The sequence below is a fragment of the Trachymyrmex cornetzi genome, unplaced genomic scaffold, assembly GCF_001594075.2.
Source record: "Trachymyrmex cornetzi isolate Tcor2-1 unplaced genomic scaffold, Tcor1.1 scaffold67, whole genome shotgun sequence".
NCBI lineage: Eukaryota > Metazoa > Arthropoda > Insecta > Hymenoptera > Formicidae > Trachymyrmex > Trachymyrmex cornetzi.
This window is the reverse complement of record NW_017299992.1, coordinates 1,347,481-1,370,146: the sequence shown is the minus strand read 5'-3', so window position 1 is coordinate 1,370,146 and position 22,666 is coordinate 1,347,481. Positions and strand designations below refer to the sequence as shown.

The 22,666-nt window shown below is 29.8% G+C and overlaps 1 protein-coding gene and 1 pseudogene across 1 annotated transcript in view; both read left to right on the top strand.

The window, feature by feature from the left end:
• LOC108767329 (nose resistant to fluoxetine protein 6-like) overlaps positions 1-7,559 on the top strand; it is a 12,209-nt gene extending 4,650 nt beyond the window's left edge. The window contains 12 exon segments of the mRNA XM_018517126.1: positions 776-969; positions 1,998-2,098; positions 2,423-2,650; positions 2,743-2,956; positions 3,134-3,299; positions 3,522-3,601; positions 3,685-3,780; positions 3,849-3,978; positions 4,848-5,022; positions 7,192-7,334; positions 7,408-7,518; positions 7,521-7,559. Coding sequence (XP_018372628.1) covers positions 776-969; positions 1,998-2,098; positions 2,423-2,650; positions 2,743-2,956; positions 3,134-3,299; positions 3,522-3,601; positions 3,685-3,780; positions 3,849-3,978; positions 4,848-5,022; positions 7,192-7,334; positions 7,408-7,518; positions 7,521-7,559 — 1,677 coding nt within the window.
• Positions 7,560-9,753: 2,194 nt separating this feature from the next.
• On the top strand, positions 9,754-19,720 carry LOC108767204 (nose resistant to fluoxetine protein 6-like; annotated as a pseudogene).
• The last annotated feature ends 2,946 nt before the right edge of the window (positions 19,721-22,666 follow it).

Below are 22,666 nucleotides of genomic sequence, written 5' to 3'. Positions count from 1 at the left end.
TTCTTTGTGTGACTACACAGAGATTATCTCGGTGAAAAAAAAACGTACGGCGTTAAAAAAAATATATTTTGAAGATAAATGTTGACACTTTCAGATGGCGTAAACGAAAGTAGAAAAAAAAATTTTCTTCGCTAGCAAAAAAATCACAAATATGTCACAAAACGTCAATTTTGACACCTTTAACCTCACTTTTCTCAAAAACCTGACGTGATAGAGCAATTCTGCCGCCGGATTCGGATTCAGTTCGAAAAATTACGTAAGAAAACACGTAGTTAAATCCCAATCAACTTTCAACACCTCTAATTTTGCAGGCCTGTGTTATTTGACCTTGGATAGTGTTACCAATATCAGATCAAAGTCACATCGATTTTTTTTAAATAAAAACCCTAATTTTTTATTGCATATTCTTAGCTTATCTCGAAAGCTCTTCAAAACGCTATAACAAAATATTTTTTCTTGGAGTACTTTTTGAGCTTCATGACTTAAAAGTTACAGTATCGTCGGCATTAGTTAATTAGTACCTATTATCTAAGATGTCTAACTGATGTAAAACATTTTAAATGTTTTTCAGCGTCATGACTTTGATAATATTTGTCAAAATCGTAGCCTTTGAAAGTTGTTACGTTTATTTTTACTTTTAATGTAAATAAATCTTTCTAAACTTTAAAACTTTTGTCTGAAATATTTTTTTCATAAAACTTATATTTCTCGAGATATTCAGGGATTCCTGTACTTTTTATATACCCTATATGTAAAAATTTTATATATATTTTAGGATCTGATTACGCTCGGTCTCTGTTTGCCCGCATCCTGTTCCACGAGTAATATAAGTTTCATTCTAGAGGCAATATTTCGGGATAGAGTTCTTTTAATCAATGATCTCTATTCCGTGGACCTCAATTTGATCCAGGTAAAAAACTTAAAGGATGATCACCAATGGCTGTTAAATGGTGCGATACCTTTCATATGGTATGTCGAAAAACATAAAAATAATAAAAAATTAAATTTACAAATAAAATAATAATATACGTTAAATTTTCATGTCTCTTCCGAGAATTTGAGAAAGCGATGGAAGGAGATATCAGTATATAACGGACGTGACGTGAATATGCCACACTTATATGAAATTAGATTTTTGAGTAATTATTTGTTCAATTTAAAATAATTTTACATATTAATCGTTTTCTACCATTCTTTATTTATTATTTGTATATGGTTGGAATCGAATATTTTCATTTTTTATTATTAAAAATAAAGAAATACAAAAGTGATGAAAAAAAGTTAATATGCCACCATGCGAATAATAAGCCACATACCAAAAAATGCTTAGTATAACATTTATTTGGCTTTTTTTTAATGCAAGAACACATTATTAATGATTTTGAAAATAAACACATATAACATAATATAGGTAATACAACCAATATAAGAATATAAGTAATAACTTCAATAGATTAAGTTATACAGTATGTAAAGTAAACTTTAAGACACGTTTTTAACAGCATAAATATATCTTCCTACGAACAGTCCACGTGAGTCCACCTACTGCAACAATTAGATATTATCAAATTACATTTTGGACCATTTTTTAAAGTAAAAGTATGTAATGTGTAAGCATGACATAAATAGATATTTGTTTTACTTAATATTTACATAGTGTTACAAGTAATCTAAGAAAATTTCAGTAATCAAGAAAATTTAATCCATTGAAAAACTGAATTCTCTATTCAGATTTTTGAATTAAGCAGTAAATTAATATAATACAGTAATAAGCAAATAAATAAACATTTATGTTTATTTATTTGCTTATTAAGTTTTGGTCAATATTATACGAATATCCTGTCACAACAGAATTATACGGCAAGATGTTAATTTATAGCCCTTTAACCTAAATATTATTAGAGAAAATAACTACTGGCATTTTACTCTAAAAATTAGTGCCATATTCCCCCAACTGGCATATTACCCGCAGTCACCTATTAATTTTATCATTTCAGTGTTCTTTTAGTGCTGACCTTTACCATGATGATAAGCGGTACAATATACGATATATTCATATATCAAACATATTTAAAGGCAAAGACTAAAACTGCCGTTAGTAAGTATATGTCCAACTAATTGTAAAACCTTTTTGGCTTCTTCGGTAATGGACTGTCCGTAATACTGGTTTTGTTATATTCCTGGTATTTCAAAAGAAAGTCACGCTCACGTTTTACACATTAAAACCGTTTTACTAAATTGGAATCATTATTTTAATAAAATTCCAAAATTCGAATAGATATATTTTTCTCTTGTATAATGTTATTCAGTCCTATAGTGCAATATCGTTTTTTCCAATTATTTGCTTGTTAATTGCTTTCTTGTCTTACCGGCGACATCTTTCGCGATTTTTAATCAATACAGATTCTGAATTGTGATTTAGATGTAGAAAACGTGGTCGAAGAGATGACAGTGACAGATTTGTTGCCTTTAAACGAGAAAAGTAGAATCGGTAACGTATTAATGTGTTTCTCCGTTTACACAAGTACGAAGATATTGTTTAACACAAAATTGGACACCGAAGAAATAGCCGTCATTCACGGCATAAGATTTCTGTCCATGGTTTGGATAATCATTGGCCATAGCCTACTTTTCTCATGGGAATATTGCGGTAAGTGTATTGACGCAAAAATAATAGAACTGATTAATTAACTCTTGATGTGCCATTTTCCATGCATAACGATCGTCGTTTAACATATGTAGATAATAAAATATGGACGATGAGATTCGCCGATATTATCCCCTTTCAAGTAATGAGCAACGCACCCGTATCGGTTGACACTTTTTTCTTTTTAAGCGGATTTTTACTGGCTTACGTGTATTTAAAGAATAAAATAAACAAAGAACGAATTAAGCTGATTCATTACAAAGAGAAGCTAAACGAATTCTTTATCATCGCAATAAACAGATATATCCGGTACGTTTCTAACGTTATCTTGATTCACGCGACAATAAACAAAGACGAAGCTATAAGCATGAGAGCATCAATGATACATATGAACAAAATAAAAGAAAATGCGATTTAAAAATAACAATGAGCTATATAATAATAATTGCTTTCTTATAGTTTTTGAATCTAGAAATTTCTTTTAAGGTTGACACCGGCTTATATAATGATAATAGGAATAGCGCAATTGATCTCAGCTTGGTACGACAAGACGTCGCAATTCTACGTTGAAGAGAGACCACACCAAACTTGCGCAAAATACTGGTGGAGAAATGTCTTATACATAAATAATCTGTTTGATTATGATACGATGGTACGAATATCAATTTAAGTTGTATTCCAATTTATTTATTTATTTTCAGTACTTTAAAATTTATTGCCAGTACTGAAAATTTATAGTGCACGTAACGTAAACTATAGATTTTCAGTACTGGTAGTAAATTTAGGAGTACATCTTTAGTTGTAATATCATTCTGGCATCACACACTTAAAAACATGTAAGAGAGACTTCTTATTCCGAGAAATTTTCTTGTAGTGCTTGTCCTGGAGTTGGTATCTATCCAGCGATATGCAATTCTTTATAATCAGTCTGGCGCTTTTAATTCTGTCAACTGTGTAAGTTAAACGATCGTTGACTGTGGAATGTTACATATTTTCAAAGCATCTATATCTGAATAAATAAAAGCTATAAATTTCAGATATTTTTACGTAGCTGTTGTCATACTAGGTACAATTTTGATAACCTCGGTTATCTTAAGCGGCTATATCTCATACATTTATGAATATGTTCCGACGTAAGTTGCAAAGTATCTTATTAATTGTGAAACTAATTAAGTAAATAAACACTTTTTTATTATTACAGTTTGGACGAACAGTACAGACTTATAGATGTCTTATACTTCCCACCATGGATTCGAATTGGTCCATATATCATTGGAATGATTACAGGTTACATTATAAGAAGATTTAACAAAAAAATAGCCTTGAAACGGGTAAAGTATATAATACCTAATTTTAATCAAAATATTTAATGTAACCAATTGTTAGAGTTACGAAGTAGGTATATATAAACTGCCGATTAATAAAATTGAGATGATAATAAGAAAATTCTAATTATGCAGAACGCGGATTTAAAGTATCTAAAGTTATAAATGGGCTAATATTAGATTTATTGTTACAAAAATTTTAAAAGTAGACAGTTTTTTAATTATATCTACAATTATACATACAGACATGTATAAACGGGGTGTCCCGAAATTTTTTTCGTTAAGTACTTTCTGAATTATAAGGCTAAAAAGTTAAAATATCGCTATCATTTAACATTATCTGAGGTAACTAACTGATGGTTAAAATCTTCTAAATATTATTCGAAAAACATGATATTTGTCAAAATCAGGTCTTTTGGAAATTGTTCCATTTATATTAATTTTTACACTAAAATAAAAATAGGAGACGCAACCTTCAAAGGACAAACTAATAAGACCAATAAATAGATCCTTTAAACTTTACAACTTTTACTCGAATTACTTTTCTGTACAATTAACAATTTTCAAGGTTTTTTAGTGTTTCTATCTCATTCTTTTTTTAGGGTTTCCATACCTCATTCCCGCACTGTATACTGAATAATTATTTATAAGTTAAGATACTGACTTTTCTCGCATTACAATTCAAGACAGCTGAAAACCACAAATATATAATATAGAAAATACTGCATAAATGTATGAAAGAAGTATTTAACCCATATCTAAATTATTCTCAATAACTTGGAAATAAATCGCTGAAATCGCCGAAAATTGTTGAGATCTATATCGGTTGACCTGTTTTGATATACAATATTTTAAGCAAAATGTATAAATTTCAGAATATTGTAATTTTATGTTGGACTCTTGCTGCTGCTTGCAACATTTTGGTGTTATTTGGCCTTTACAAACGACAAATATCCCTTCTGTCTACTGCTATCTATGTTGCATTAAGTAGAACTGTTTGGGCCATTGGCATAGCATGGATTGTAATAATGTGTTATACTGAGCACGGAGGTTAGTTGATTTAATAATAGTATTAAACAGATAAGAAATATTAAAAATATTCTGACTCAACAACTTTGTAAAAATAAAAATTGCTGGAAAAGAAAGGCTACGAGGCAAAACTCGTTGTTAAGTGCTAATGATTAACCTACATTTAATATTTATTAGTTCATATAAACATTAAATCATACAAACGTTTCAACATTCATCAGATTCTTTGTGTAAAACAGAATAATTAAGCTAATTAATAGTAACAATAAAAATTAATTTAAAAGAGTCGCAATCGGAGACGTTACGATCGCCTTTGTGTGTGAGTGGCATCCTACGCTGGAATTTAATTTTACTTCCCATCAGGATTTCTAAGTCTCTGAAGAACAAATTCACCGCCAACGATAATTAACCAACAACTAAAAAAAAAGAAGGAATTTCTACCAATTTGCATAACACAGGAATACGAATACAATAAATCACATATTTTCTTTTATAACAATATTTTGACGCTTATATATTTTGCAACATACTATATTTTATACTATTATACTATTAAATTTTGTAGCTTGATTTTTGAAAATATTTTGATTACGTCATCAAGTATACGTTTACGTAACTTCAATTATTACGTAATCAAGACTGATTATGTAATCAAAACTGTTCGCCAATTCTTTTTTAATTGATATTATAGTTAAATCACATCATGACCATGTCTGCGTCATTGTATTTCTCAGATAACTTTATTATTTATAATTTTGATAAAGATGCCTCAGCACAGGGAAAAAGGTTTCTTTGGATTTAGTATTCCTATTTATTTGACTAAAATTTGTTTTATTGAAACAACATATGCTGGTACCTACGTAATATTATTTGTTCGAATAAAAATTTTGTAGTTTTATATGAGAAATCTCTATTGCTTGACAGAAATAACATTATTATTTGAAGTAATATCTTACAATTTAATAATATATTATTTGGTTACAATAAATACAAACAATGAAACAAATTGTTTATTTGAAAATGGCAAAATATATATTCATAGAGGTTATAGGTTATTCCATTCAAATAATTGCTTTCTTAGAATAGTCACTACATTTTTTGACCGAAAATATGGGAACAATGGCTTTTACGTCTGACAACAGAATTAAACGGGCAGTGCTATGTGCTACATCAATTATGTTTGTGCCGTACAGTTGATCACGCGAATACTGAAGATAGATATTATCTGTTCAAACAAATAATGTATTTAAGACAAAGATATACATTATTTCAAATTCAAATAATCTGTCTTATTGATTCAAACATTGGTTTGTTTGCACCATTCCAAATAACAAATTTATTTGGATACGATAAAATTTATTACATCCAAAGAAATCTTTTTCTCTGTGTGCACAGTTGCCACAGACATTAGCGCAATTAATAAGATCTATAACGCTATTGTTAAATTTGAAAAGGTTTCCAGAAAATCACTTTTAGTTAATTGATTTAAAATATCAAGCTACTAGAGCTATATATTTACAGGAGTAGCGCTGGCTATTAAAATTTTATGTCCTTCCAAATTTTATGCTCTACGCTGTAGCGTACCTGCTTAATGCCTTGTAACGCCTCCGGTCGCAATATAAATCGGTTACATATATTAGATAATTTTAAGTATAAAATGATTATGACGTTGTTAATATTAAAAGTATTTGTAAATTCGTGTTCTCTTTCAATGGACGAATTAAAAAAATATTAAACGAGAATGCATCATTATATAAAATTAAAAATTGACATTAGATATATAGCATAAATTGCAAATGGTAATAGAACTTATTTTCCACTGCAATCATTTGGAATAACATCTGACAAAAATCCATTGCCGTATGAACTTGCCTCAGTAAATCGATGCCGATTTTTGCAGTAATCTTTATGTACAATCTACAAGTTTTTTAGTCCACATAATTGCAGTAAATTCACAATTTTCCTTAGTGGTACATTCTTTTTAAATTGTCGTCTGATAAATTAGTTATCTCAAACGTAATGCATCATTGTTTCGCATTACATTCATCAGACGACAATTTAAATTCCGAAATCTTGAATTTTTAGCGTCGATAGATACAAGGCTTATTAAGCATTTTGTAATAGGCAATGACAGAACAATGTTATAATTTCGAAAAAAAAATTTTATTTTTATCAAACGCTTTATTACAGGCATTGTTAAGGAGATTTTATCATGGAAAATCTGGATTCCTCTTAGCAGACTTTCTTACTGCGCTTACCTTATAAATCCGGTTATCATACATTCGATTCGTTTGCATAGTGAAACATCTACTCATTTTGAATTGCTGTCCATAGTAAGTACACGAACAATCAAAACTTCAACCTCGATAAAATAAATATACTTATTGTCACAATTTTCATTTTTAGAGCGCTACGTCCATAGGATACTTGGTGATTAGTTATTTCTGTGCATATGCATTGTCTTTAATGGCAGAGTCACCGTATATCCTATTAATGCGAATATTCTGCCAATCTCATATCAGAAAAAGAAACATGAAATTATAATTACACATACATGAGTGCGATGGAAATAATGTAATATTGTAATAATTGTAATTAAAATTGAATAAAATAAAATCGAATTTTAGACTTTTGTCCCTCTATACATATGTGTGAAATCATATTCGACTGTGATGGAGCTAAGGAATAAACTAGGTACAATTTGCATGAATTATTTGGAAAGAACAAGATCTAAAATAAGAACAATACAATTAAAAGAAGGGCTACGAGCTAAAAACAATAACTTTAATATTTAAAAAGCATACATATGTTTCGACAATGTTTGTGCCATTCTCAATGTACAACATTAATAAAAACTAATTTTGAACATATTAACGGTTGAGCGAATTAAGCGTTAAATTTACTCTGCTTTCCTTCAGACCATCCCTCTTATATTATAGTCGCCAAAGATGGTAGGCAAAGCGTCATATAATTTAGTATAGTCATTTTCATGAAAAAAAAGTTGTAGATATTATCAGAACATATAAATCTGTTAAAAGAACACATTGTAACTTAATAAACCCGAAAGATTTTTTATTTATAGTCATACTAATGCCGCTATAATCTTATAACAATTTGCTAATATGCACAAGACTTAAAACTTTGTATATCCTTATAATAGTACAGTCAAATCAGACGGAAAACGAGCGTTATCTCGGAACCGGTTCAACCAACTCGGATTTTAATGATTTGTTTTTAAATGTCACAAATTAAAAATACTAAAACTTTTATAGGTTATAAATTGACGGTTTTTATTTATTCATGAATTTTTTTACATTATATGTTATTGTTTTAATTATACGAATTAAAACGTAGTCAATCTACGATTTTAGGTTCAAAATCAAATCTAAAACACTATATAAAGGGATTTTTAAAAAAATTAATGAATTAATAAAAACCGTCAATTTTTAACCTATAAAAGTTTTAGTATTTTTAATTTGTGATATTTAAAAAAAAATCATTACAATCCGAGTTGGTTGAACCGGTTCCGAGATAAAAACCTAATTTGATTCCAGTATAAACCGATCGCATTCGAAATACATAAAATATACAATTAAAACAATTAATATGTAAAACTAAGGTTAGGTTATACTAAATTACACTTCAATCCGCAATTTAAACGTTTGTAACTGATATACAAATTAGAATTACAAGAACTTAACCAAGAGTTAGGATTAGAGACAAAACTTAACTAAAACTAACTTTAAAAAAAGTTTGTTATAATTTGCGTGATTCATATAAATTATTTCAAATTTTTGCAAAAATTATATTTGATCAATTTTAATAACGTTTGTACAGGGTGCTTTCGTAACTTACACATCAGTAAAGTCGTAATTATAAATATTTATAATTATGAAAAAATTATTTTTGTTTTGAAATGTCTATGTAATAAATATTTGTTTTATAATTACAAATATTTATAATTATATATTTTTAAATATGAATTAAATATCATTTATGTTAGATTAAGTCAGATATTATTTGTATTATTAATACAAATAAGTATTACATACTTTATATAATATTATTGAATTTTACACTATACTAGAATCAAATTCAATTTCTCTTGTCTCATTCCCCGCCGGATTTGTGATCTAATCTTATTCTGCATTACCAGTAAAGCGTATCATAATCACAGAACTATTGTACAAAAATTTATAAAATATTTTATTAGTTTTTCATTAATAAATGTTTTTTTGTTACATAGATTGCTATATTCAAGATGTCGACGTATTCAAACGCAGTGCACGTAACGTAGTGGGGCTCCGTGACGACGTCGAAAAAGGTGTCGCGGGGAGGGCGGAGGACATTTCGGTTTTTCCACTACAAATCCATTAACTTCTCCCTATATAAACCAGTCTTGTCCTGGTCGTCAAATTTCGATGGCGAATATTAATCTGCATTATACAAATCAAATAGAAAATATTTTCTAATAAAACTCTAAAACATTACACTAACGTTTGCACGGACGAAATTAATAAACAACGCATTTTTAGTTTACGGTTCAACGGGATAAACGTGTTTTCTTTATCTCGACGAAGAAAATCATTCTAGACCTGTGTATTAAGGAAATTCTTTACATGAGCAAAAAAATTCTTTACACTTCATTCTATCTCTATTGTATTTCTGAAATTGATCACTTCATGGTCGATATCGACCACAGTTTGCATTAACGGATAAGTAAAAGTGATTGTAATTTTTGGATTATAAAACATGTATTATATCGCGTTTATTTCGTATATCTGCCACTTCGTCACGTTATTCTGCGTTTCTGCACAATTTCATGGTTCTAACGAGAACAATGTTATTCATTTATTACCCGCCTATGCCATCGCCTCGAGAGCTAGTGTTCTCGGTTCGGCAACATGTGCAACGGAATTACGAGATTTCCTAGACGCTGTTGATCAACGGATACTGTGGGGTTTAAAAAGTAAGTAAAATTCATTCTTAATCATGATTAATTTTTTATACTTATCGGATCGAAAAAGTAAAATGCAAAATCAAGAAAGATCACATGAGCAATCTCGCATTTACTTCATGCTGAATTGTTTCATTGTATCATTAAAGAATTATCTACACTCCGAAACTAAATCAATCTCGTTGCTTAATTTTATCTTTGTTTATAAAAAAAATAAATCAGAGGATTGTCAGTAATCATATTCCCAAATAGCACATGGACGTCCATTGTACGTCCACTGGACTTCCGATTCTGGACATTGAAATATCCATAGTAAGTCGAAATTATGTTCTATGAATGTCCATAGGATGTACATTTGCAACAACTTTATATACGTCCATAGAATATCTAAAAAACATCTAATTTTGGACCTACTATGGACCTGTTATGTACTGATTTTGGACATCTCTTGTTTTTGAAGAGCTTGTTGCAATAGTGATTAGGGTAACTCCGGCAAATACGCCGTACTGGGATTTATGCCGCAGAAATCTGAAAAAATAGGAGGAGTGAGGGTAATTTTCCCGCAACTACTCTGATACATGCCATATTAGTATTAGTATTGCTATATTAGTATTGCCATATTAGTATTGTGTTATGATTTCAGTTTCTTACTGTTAATATTAATGAAATTATTGTAAGTTCAATCGGTTTGTCACTGTAATAAGTAACGCCATTACTAAGACCTTACACGGTCTAGCTGGATTTTAAATGCTTGTATGATTTTTGTGTAAATTTATATACTACATATGTAGTCCCCAGAAACGCCGAAATGATTTTTCAATCTCTTCGGCGCGCGTTTCTAGGGACTACATAAGTAATATATAAATTCACACAAGAATAATACAAGCATTTAAAATCCAGCTCGTTTAAGGCTTTGATTTCTATAGTATGTGTAAAAAAATTGCTCATTCATAATTACGCATAATTTTATATACGGTGTGTTTCCAAATTCGCCCCGCGAAGTACAAGATGTAATACTTTATGCTAAAACAAACAACTTTTTCCTTTAACGAAATTGCATTTGATAAATAATTTTTGCGCTTATTTGTTGACTTCAACTTGCTCTTCTACAAAAATTACTTATCGGACGCAATTCTGCTGACGGAAAAAGTTGTTTTTTGTGCCAAAACGAACAATTTTTTTCTGTAGTAAAATTACATTCGAAAAATAATTTTCGTGTTTACTCGTATAATTTCAACCTGCTCTTTTGCAAAAATTACTTGTCAGACGCAATTTTGCAAAAGGGAAAAATTGTTTCTTTTAGCGTAAATTGTGTGTATGACCTCTTTTACTTTACGATATGTTTATACATATATTTATACATATTTATACATATTTATACATAAAACCTTTTTTACCTGGACAGACGTATGAATGTCCATAGGTGCATCCATTTCATATATGATCAAGCGCATATTGCACTATTTATCCTTGTTATTCACTGAATTAAACAAGATTAAATGATGCAACATGCGCATCTGGTTGAAGTCGACAAAAAAGCGCAAAAATTATTTATCGGACGCAATTTCCGTTGATGGAAAAATTCACTGAATATTAAACAAGGCTATATGATGCGTCATGTACATCATGCGTGAAACGGAATGCATCCTATTTTCCCACGTTCATGAACGTGCTAATGTAATTTGGACTTAAAATGGACGTTCTTGGGATATCCAGTGCTATCTGGATAAGTAAGAACTGCACTTACTACCGAAATAGAAATCAAATATCTCAGACAATCATGCACGATTGTAAAACAAAAACATCTATCATAGATGTGTTCGCAACGAGATGTGTTACAGGATGCTCCCCAATTGCTTAACACATCTTAACACAAACGTATACAGTGATGCACAAAGTGTAACGTTTCAATTGTGTGCACGATTCAATTGGAACAGAATATGTACGTTGTGCACGGTTGAGATCCGTTTCGGATGAAGTTAGAATAAATGTAGTTTTTTCCGCCTATATTAAACAAGAAAAAGTAAAAGTGCCCATCACTCAAAGTCTTCCAACCTTATTTATAGTCGCCGCAGTTAGTAATATGTAATTGTCACTAGAAAACACAAGCTTACACACCCTTCGACTGAGTACGAATGTGTAGTGTTGTGTCGACAATAACGAACAATTGGAACGCAACTTGTGTCGCCGTGTACACGAAAGTGTCTAGTGATATTGCAATTGGAAAGCACCCTCAGTAGACTGAGCCGCTGCCGCGTTCTCAGACATAAGGCTCTAGATATATCAAAATAATGCATTCCTTTTATTGGAGCCGTAATGCCGATAACCTTCCTATTGGCAATTTCGACCGCCATTTGTGACCTAGTTCAATAAACGCTTATGGCCGCAGCATAGACTCTTGCATAACGCATAATGCATAGTGGGAATCAATCAATCGAAATTCTTCTTTTCTATGGAATGAGAGGAAAGGAAAGCTTCTGATTAGTTGATTCGCTTATACTACTTGGTACATAAATATAATAAGACTTGTGTATTTTTGTCTTCAAGCATTGGATTCTAGTGGCGAACTCAAATCAGGTTTCCTTTATGGAAATAATTTTTGGCTTGGAAGTCGTAGTCAGTGCCTCGATATAATGAATAGGACTCCCTTCGAGATCGCAAAACGACACATATTAAATAACACGCGATACCGCGATCCGCAGAATGAGTTCCCACCTTTCCAACTGAATTACTTCGTTGCTTATATCAGACATAACAGTACTCTTCAGTATCACGTCAATATATTAACTGAGGTAAGTTCTTTCTTCTTGAGATTATCTAGAATATACCATCTTTTTAATTAATCAATGTGTGTGGTTTTTTATTATAGATTTTAAATTTTTATTTCAAGTCCAATTTTTTAACAATATGTCAGGCAATCCTAAATCGAACATTTCATGCATCTTTCTGTATTACAATCTAAATAAATCTTATTTACATGGGAAAAAATGTATTAAATTTTAATAAGTATTTATTTGAATAGTACTAACTTAATATTTAATTGTTATGAATAAATATTTAAATAAATATGAAATAGAAAAATGATATTATAAATAAATACTAAATAGAAAAATAATATTATTAATAAATACTAAATAGAAAAATTATAAATCAAATTAATGATTCTTGTTTTAAAAAAATATATGTTTATTATTTAAAATATAGTTGGTACCGTTCAAACAGATATTTATTAAAATTTAGTACATTTTTTCTCAGTGTACTTTAAAATCAATGTGAACAAATTAAATTTGTTCAATAGTAATATTTATTGCAAATGGGCTTAAACACGCTAAATTTAGTCTTTAGGTCACATAACATGTGTAATGTCGTAAATCGTAAAAAGAGATAAAAGTTATGGACCTTCTACAATAAGCCATTAATCATAAATCAGAAGACAGAAGCTTAAAATTAACGGCTACGATTGGTCAATTTTTAGCTTCTAACTTCTGATATATGACTAATGGCTTATTATAGAAGGCCCATTGTACTAAAATTGACTTACAGCTCATTTGGCACTTACGTGATCTCTTTAATAGATAAGTATTCAAATTTTTCAATGTGAAATTATGAAAAACATGTAAAACTATTAACAAACAAATAAGTATCGGAACCCTAGATATTTCGAAAAATAAAATTTCATAAAAAAAAATGTTTCAAACAAAAGTTGTAGGGGGGTTAAAAAGATTTATTCATTTTGATCTCATTAATTATTTGACCTTGGATAGTGTTACCAATATCAGATCAAAGTCACATCGATTTTTTTAAATAAAATCCCCAAATTTTTTATTGCATATTCTTAGCTTATCTCGAAAGCTCTTCAAAATGCTATAACAAAATATTTTTTCTTGGAGTACTTTTTGAGCTTCATTACTCAAAAAAAAGTTACAGTATCGTCGGCATTAGTTAATTAGTACCTATTATCTAAGATGTCTAACTGATGTAAAACATTTTAAATATTTTTCAGCGTCATGACCTTGATAACATTTGTCAAAATCGTAGCCTTTGAAAGTTGTTACGTTTATTTTTACTTTTAGTGTAAATAAATCTTTCTAAACTTTACAACTTTTGTCTGAAATATTTTTTTTATAAAACTTATATTTTTCGAGATATTCAGGAATTCCTGTACTTTTTATATACCCTATATGTAAAAATTTTATATATATTTTAGGATCTGATTACGCTCGGTCTCTGTTTGCCCGCATCCTGTTCCACGAGTAATATAAGTTTCATTCTAGAGGCAATATTTCGGGATAGAGTTCTTTTAATCAATGATCTCTATTCCGTGGACCTCAATTTGATACAGGTAAAAAACTTAAAGGATGATCACCAATGGCTGTTAAATGGAGCGATACCTTTCATATGGTATGTCGAAAAACATAAAGACAATAAAAAATTAACTTTACAAATAAAATAATAATGTACGTTAAATTTTCATGTCTCTTCCGAGAATTTGAGAAAGCGATGGAAGAGATATCTGTATATAGCGGACGTGCCGTGAATATGCCACACTTGAACGAAATTAGATTTTTGAGTAATTATTTGTTCAATTTAAAATAATTTTACATACTAATCGTTTTCTTCCATTCTTTATTTATTACTTGTATATGGTTGGAATCGAATATTTTCATTCTTTATTATTAAAAATAAAGAAATACAAAAGTGCTGAAAAATGGGTAATATGCCACCATGCGAATAATATACCACATACAAAAAAATGCTTAACATTTATTTGCCTTTTTTTTAATGCAAGAACACATTATTAATGATTTTGAAAATAAACACATATAACATAATATAGGTAATACATCCAATATAATAATATAAGTAATAACGTCGATAGATTAAGTTATACAGCATGTAAAGTAAACTTTAAGACACGTTTTTAACAGCATAATGTATCTTTCTACGAATAGTCCACGTGAATCCACCTACTGAAATAATTAGATATTTTCAAATTACATTTTGGACAATTTTTTAAAGTAAAAGTATATAATATGTAAGCATAACATAAATAAATATTCGTTTTACTTAATATTTACATAGTGTTACAAGTAATCTAAGTTTATTTATATTTATTTATTTGCTTATTAAGTTTTGGTCAATATTATACGAATATCCTGTTACAACATAATTATACAGCAAAATGTTTATAGCCCTTTAACCTATATATTATTAGAGAAAATAACTACTGGCATTTTACTCTAAAAATTAGTGGCATATTCTCCCAACTGGCATATTACCCGCAGTTACCTATTAATTTTATCATTTCAGTGTTCTTTTAGTGCTGACCTTTACCATGATGATAAGCGGAACAATATACGATGTATTCGTATATCAAACATATTTAAAGGCAAAAACTAAAACTGCCGTTAGTAAGTATATGTCTAACTAATTGTAAAACCTTTTTGGCTTCTTCGGTAATGGACTGTCCGTAATACTGGTTTTGTTATATTCCTGGTATTTCAAAAGAAAATCACACTCACGTTTTACACATTAAAACCGTTTTACTAAATTGGAATCATTATTTTAATAAAATTTCAAAATTCGAATAGATATATTTTTCTCTTGTATAATATTATTCAGTCCTATAGTGCAATATCGTTTTTTCCAATTATTTGCTTGTTAATTGCTTTCTTGTCTTACCGGCGACATCTTTCGCGATTTTTAATCAATACAGATTCTGAATTGTGATTTAGATGTAGAAAACATGGTCGAAGAGATGACAGTGGCAGATTTGTCGCCTTTAAACGAGAAAAGTAGAATCGGTAATGTATTAATGTGTTTCTCCGTTTACACAAGTACGAAGATAATGTTTAACACAAAATTGGACACCGAAGAAATAGCCGTCATTCACGGCATAAGATTTCTGTCCATGGTTTGGATAATCATAGCTCACACCATATTTTACACGGCGGACTATTTCGGTAAGTGTATACTGACACAAAAATTGTGGAACTGATTATTTACATCTCCTAACGTGTCGTTTTCCATGCATAACAAATGTCGTTTCACATATGTAGATAATAAAGTATGGACGTTGAGATTCGCCGAAGGTATCCTGACTCAAGTGATGAGCAACGCACCCGTATCGATTGATACTTATTTCTTTTTAGGCGGATTTTTATTGGCTTACGTGTATTTAAAGAATAAAATAAACAAAGAACGAATTAAGCCGATTCATTACAAAGAGAAGTTAAACGAATTCTTTATCATCGCAATAAACAGATATATCCGGTACGTTTCTAACGTTATCTTGATTCACGCGACAATAAACAAAGACGAAGCTATAAGCATGAGAGCATCAATGATACGTATGAACAAAATAAAAGAAAATGCGATTTAAAAATAACAATGAGCTATATAATAATAATTGCTTTCTTATAGTTTTTGAATCTAGAAATTTCTTTTAAGGTTGACACCGGCTTATATAATGATGATAGGAATAACGCAATTGATCTCAGCTTGGTACGACAAGACGTCGCAATTCTACGTTGAAGAGAGACCACACCAAACTTGCGCAAAATACTGGTGGAGAAATGTCTTATACATAAATAATCTGTTTGATTATGATACGATGGTACGAATATCAATTTAAGTTGTATTCCAATTTATTTATTTATTTTCAGTACTTTAAAATTTATTGCCAGTACTGAAAATTTATAGTGCACGTAACGTAAACTATAGATTTTCAGTACTGGTAGTAAATTTAGGAGTACATCTTTAGTTGTAATATCATTCTGGCATCACACACTTAAAAACATGTAAGAGAGACTTTTTATTCCGAGAAATTTTCTTGTAGTGCTTGTCCTGGAGTTGGTATCTATCCATCGATATGCAATTTTTTATAATTAGTCTGGCGCTTTTAATTCTGTCAACTGTGTAAGTTAAACGATCGTTGACTGTGGAATGTTACATATTTTCAAAGCATCTATCTGAATAAATAAAAGCTATAAATTTCAGATATTTTTACGTGGCTGTTGTCATGCTAGGTACAATTTTGATAGCCTCGGTTATCCTAAGCGGTTATATCTCATACATTTATGAATTTGTTCCGACGTAAGTTGCAAAGTATTATTAATTGTAAAATTATGTAAATAAACACTTTTTTATTATTACAGTTTGGACGAACAGTACAGACTTATAGATGTCTTATACTTCCCACCATGGATTCGAATTGGTCCATATATTATTGGAATGATTACAGGTTACATTATAAGAAGATTTAACAAAAAAATAGCTTTGAAACGGGTAAAGTATATAATACCTAATTTTAAACAAAATATTTAATGTAACCAGTTGTTAGAGTTACGAAGTATGTATATATAAACTGCCGATTAATAAAATTCAAATAATAATAAGAAAATTCTAATTATGCAGAACGCGGATTTAAAGTATCCATAATTATAAATGGACTAATATTAGATTTATTGTTACAAAAATTTTTAAAGTAGACAGTTTTTTAATTATATCTGCAATTATACATAAATACATGTATAAACGGGGCGTCCCGAAATTTTTTTCATTAAGTACTTTCTGAATTATAAGGCTAAAAGTTAAAATATCGCCATCATTTAACATTATCTGAGGTAAGTAACTGATGGTTAAAACCTTCTAAATATTATTCGAAAAATATGATAACATTTGTCAAAATCAGGTCTTTTGAAAATTGTTCCATTTACATTAATTTTTACACTAAAAATGAAAATAGGAGGAGCAACCTTCAGAGAACCAACTAATAAGACCAATAAATAGATCTTTTTAAACTTTATAATTTTTACTCGAATTACTTTTCTGTACAATTAACAATTTTCAAGGTTTTTTAGGGTTTCCATACCTCATTCCCGCACTGTATACTGAATAATTATTTATAAGTTAAGATACTGACTTTTCTCGCATTACAATTCAAGACAGCTGAAAACCACAAATATATAATATAGAAAATACTGCATAAATGTATGAAAGAAGTATTTAACCCATATCTAAATTATTCTCAATAACTTGGAAATAAATCGCTGAAATCGCCGAAAATTGTTGAGATCTATATCGGTTGACCTGTTTTGATATACAATATTTTAAACAAAATGTATAAATTTCAGAATATTGTAATTTTATGTTGGACTCTTGCTGCTGCTTGCAACATTTTGGTGTTATTTGGCCTTTACAAACGACAAATATCCCTTCTGTCTACTGCTTTCTATGTTGCATTAAGTAGAACTGTTTGGGCCATTGGCATAGCATGGATTGTAATAATGTGTTGTACTGAGCACGGAGGTTAGTTGATTTAATAATAGTATTAAACAGATAAGAAATAATAAAAATATTCTGACTCAACAACTTTGTAAAAATAAATATTGCTAGAAAAGAAATGCTACGAGACAAAACTCGTTGTTAAGTGCTAATGATTAATCTACATTTAATATTTATTATTACATATAAATATTAAATCATACAAACGTTTCAACATTCATCAGATCCTTAGTGTAAAACATAATAATTAAGCTAATTAAAAGTAACAATAAAAATAAATATTAAAGAGTCGCAATCGGAGGCGTTAGGATCGCCTTTGACATCCTACCCTGGAATTTGCTTTTTCTTCCCATTACAAGGGTTTCTAAATCTCTAAAGAACCAATTCACTGCCAACGATAATTAACCACCAACAATTAAAAAAAAAGGAATTTCCACCAATTTGCATAACACAGGGATACGAATACATTAAATTTCATATTTTCTTTTGTAACAATATTTTGACCCCCTCGTAACGCCTCCGGTCGCAATATAAATCGGTTATATTAGATAATTTTAAGTATAAAATGTTTATGATGTTATTAATATTAAAAGTATTTGTAAATTCGTGTTCTCTTTCGATGGACGAATTAAGAAAATATTAAACGAGATTGCATCATTAAAATTAAAAATTGACATTACATATATAGTATAAATTGCAAATGGTAATAGAACTTAATTTCCACTGCAATCCTTTGGAATAACATCTAACAAAAACCCATTGCCGTATGAACTTGCCTCAGTAAATCGATGCCGATTTTTGCAGTAATCTTTATGTACAATCTATAAGTTCCTTAGTCCACATAATTGCAGTAAGTTCACAATTTTCCTTAGTGGTATATTTTTTTTAAATTGTCGTCTGATAAATTAGTTATCTCAAACGTAATGCGAAACAATGATGCATTACGTTTGAGATAACTAATTCATCAGACGACAATTTAAATTCCGAAATCTTGGATTTTTAGCGTCGATAGATACTAGGCTTAATAAGCATTTTGTAATAGGCAATGACAGAACAATTTTATAATATCGAAAAAAAAATTTTATTCTTATCAAACGCTTTATTACAGGAATTGTTAAGGAGATTTTATCATGGAAAATCTGAATTCCTCTTAGCAGACTTTCTTACTGCGCTTACCTTATAAATCCGGTTATCATACATTCGATTCGTTTGCATAGTGAAACATCTGCTCATTTTGAATTGCTATCCGTAGTAAGTACACGAACAATCAAAACTTCAACCTGAATAAAATAAATATACTTATTGTCACAATTTTCATTTTTAGAGCGCTACGTCCATAGGATACTTGGTGATTAGTTATTTCTGTGCATATGCATTGTCTTTAATGGCAGAGTCACCGTATATCCTATTAATGCGAATATTCTGCCAATCTCATATCAGAAAAAGAAACATGAAATTATAATTACACATACATGAGTGCGTTGGAAATACTGTAATATTGTAATAATTGTAATTAAAATTGAATAAAATAAAATCGAATTTTAGACTTTTGTCCCTCTATACATATGTGTGAAATCATATTCGACTGTGATGGAGCTAAGTAATAAACTAGGTACAATTTGCATGAATTATTTGGAAGGAACAAGATCTAAAATAAGAACAATACAATTAAAAAAAGGGCTACGAGCTAAAAACAATAACTTTAATATTTAAAAAGCATACATATGTTTCGACAATGTTTGTGCCATTCTCAATGTACAACATTAATAAAAACTAATTTTGAACATATTAACGGTTGAGCGAATTAAGCATTAAATTTACTCTGTTTTCCTTCAGACCATCCCTCTTATATTATAGTCGCCAAAAATGGTAGGCAAAGCGTCGTATAATTTAGCAGTCATTTTCATGAAAAGTTGTAGATATTATCAGAACATATAAATCTGTTATAAGAACACATTGTAACTTAATAAACCCGAAAAATTTTTTATTTATAGTCATACTAATGCCGCTATAATCTTATAACAATTTGCTAATATGCACAAGACTTATAACTTTGTATATCCTTATAAACCGATCGCATTCGAAATACATAAAATATACAATTAAAACAATCTATATGTAAAACTAAGATTATAGGTTATACTAAATTACACTTCAATCAGCAATTTAAACTTTTATAACTGATATGCAAATTAAAATTACAAGAACTTAACCGAGAATAAATAGTTTAGAGACAAAACTTAACTGAAACTAACTTTAAAAAAAAGTTTATTGTAATGTACGTGATTCGTATAAATTATTTCAAATTTTTGTATAAATTTTATTTGATCATCAATTTTAAAAACGTTGTACAGGGTGCTTTCGTAACTTGCACATCAGTAAAGTCGGGTTGTCTGCTGCCCATAGGCATAAATATTTTAAAAAATGTATCGGTGTAATATATCGGTCATTCAATGCATTTGCCATAAAATACCATGCATAAAACTCTGACTTTAGCTTTTTCATTCTTAAAAATTACACGGTCAATCGGTGTGAAATTTTAACATAGTATTAGTTCCATTTTAAATAATATTCTGTGTAATTTTTAGAAAGATCGAAGCATTTTGATTTTTCGATCGTACCTCCTTAAAGAAGTTCTCCGACTACAATCTCACTACAAAATTAATCGCGTAAAACCTACAAATATGCATCTCCGTGCGTGCTCTCTGAAGAGAGAAACTTTTGAAACGAGCGTACACACATGCATAAATGTGTCGTATCTGTGTGCACGAACGCTAGTCAGCACTGAAGACAATTGAAATGTGACAACAGCATGTCCCTGTCTTGCCACTCGGCGTTTGAGAAGGAGAATCCTTTCTAAACTAGGAGTTCATAGAAAGAGGAAAGGATTAGAAAGATAGGGAAAAGAAGATAGAGAAAAGGAAAAGGAAGAAAGAATGATATGAAAAAAAGCACTGTATTATTAGGAACAATATATTAATATTCATATTAGCATCTCTAAGTTGTAATTTATTTTTATGAAAGAGATAAAGGACTCATAGAAAGAAAATATAATTAAAAGTGCAGTATTTTGAGATTCTTTTGCGTTTTAATAGAATTATTCTTAGAATATGACTCAAAAGCTGCAAAATAAAAGTAAATAAAATGAATTTTGTAAGTTTAATTTTCTGTATAAGTTAATTCAGAAAATAACATTTTTGAAAATTTATGTGATATTGAATAAATATTGAATTAATGTTCCTGACTATTAAATTACAATGTTTGCAAGATGTGACCTTAATGAACATTAAACGTTTTTATTACATCTTTTTAACATTTTGTTATGCTATGATTTAACATTTCTGAAGAAAGAGAGATTCAATATTAGTTAACACATTTTGAAACGGTTTTTAATCTGATTTATTATAATTTTTGTACTTTAATCAGTAATTATACTAACCTAATAAAAAATTATATATATATATATATATATATAGAGTGAATCAGAGTATTGAACCAGCGTTTTACCCTGTGAGAAAATTATCGACTGTACACCTGATTATGGACTTAACTGTACAGATTGAATGCATAGACATGCATCGTGTGAATTGCTAATCCAACATGTTTTCGCGCTTGGATCAGCAATTCGCATGTCCACGCATTCGATCTATATAGCTAAGTCCATAATTAGATGTACAGATTATTATCTTATAAGGTAAAACGCTGATTCAACGACTCTGATTCACCCTGTATGTATACCTTAATCGATGATTACATACATATATGTATAGGTACATATATATAGTATATATAATGTTAAAAGTTCAGTAGCGCGCGCGAAGCACGCGCTTGTCATGTTCTAGTTTTATTAAATTATAAATTTAAACTACTCTAATTCAAAAACGGCACCGCTAGGTCTTCCTATTTTTTTCTAAGGTTCCTATAATATTTCTACATTATACATTTATTTAAAAAAAAATCTATAGATTTTTGCCGCAAAGTATTAAAACGTTACTTTGGCTGGTTTTTTTCTTAATTTTCTACGCTGGAAAGTAAGAATAATTGAAAAAAAGATTATGAAAATTTTGTAAGTAAATAAATATTTGCATTTTGCAGCAACTGGTCTTCAACTCTTTATTGCGAAAGACGGCACGACGACGCTTGGTAATCATGAGATAAAAAGCCAAATACCTGCCGGTGTGTTCAAGCAAGTGGTAATGGAAGAAAATAACAGGTAACACGAAGCCATCACCACGAGACGGCAGTTCGCAAGACTGGTCAATGCTGCAGTGCCACGTTCTCGTTGGCTCTAGTGTCAGAGCTCCTTTACGAGGCCTGTGAGCCGCGGTAGTTTTGCTTTCATCTCTGTAATGTGTTCCAACGAGGCTTGCCCCAGAACAATAAACCGATTCCTCCCCCCCTCTCTCCCCCCTCCCACCCCCT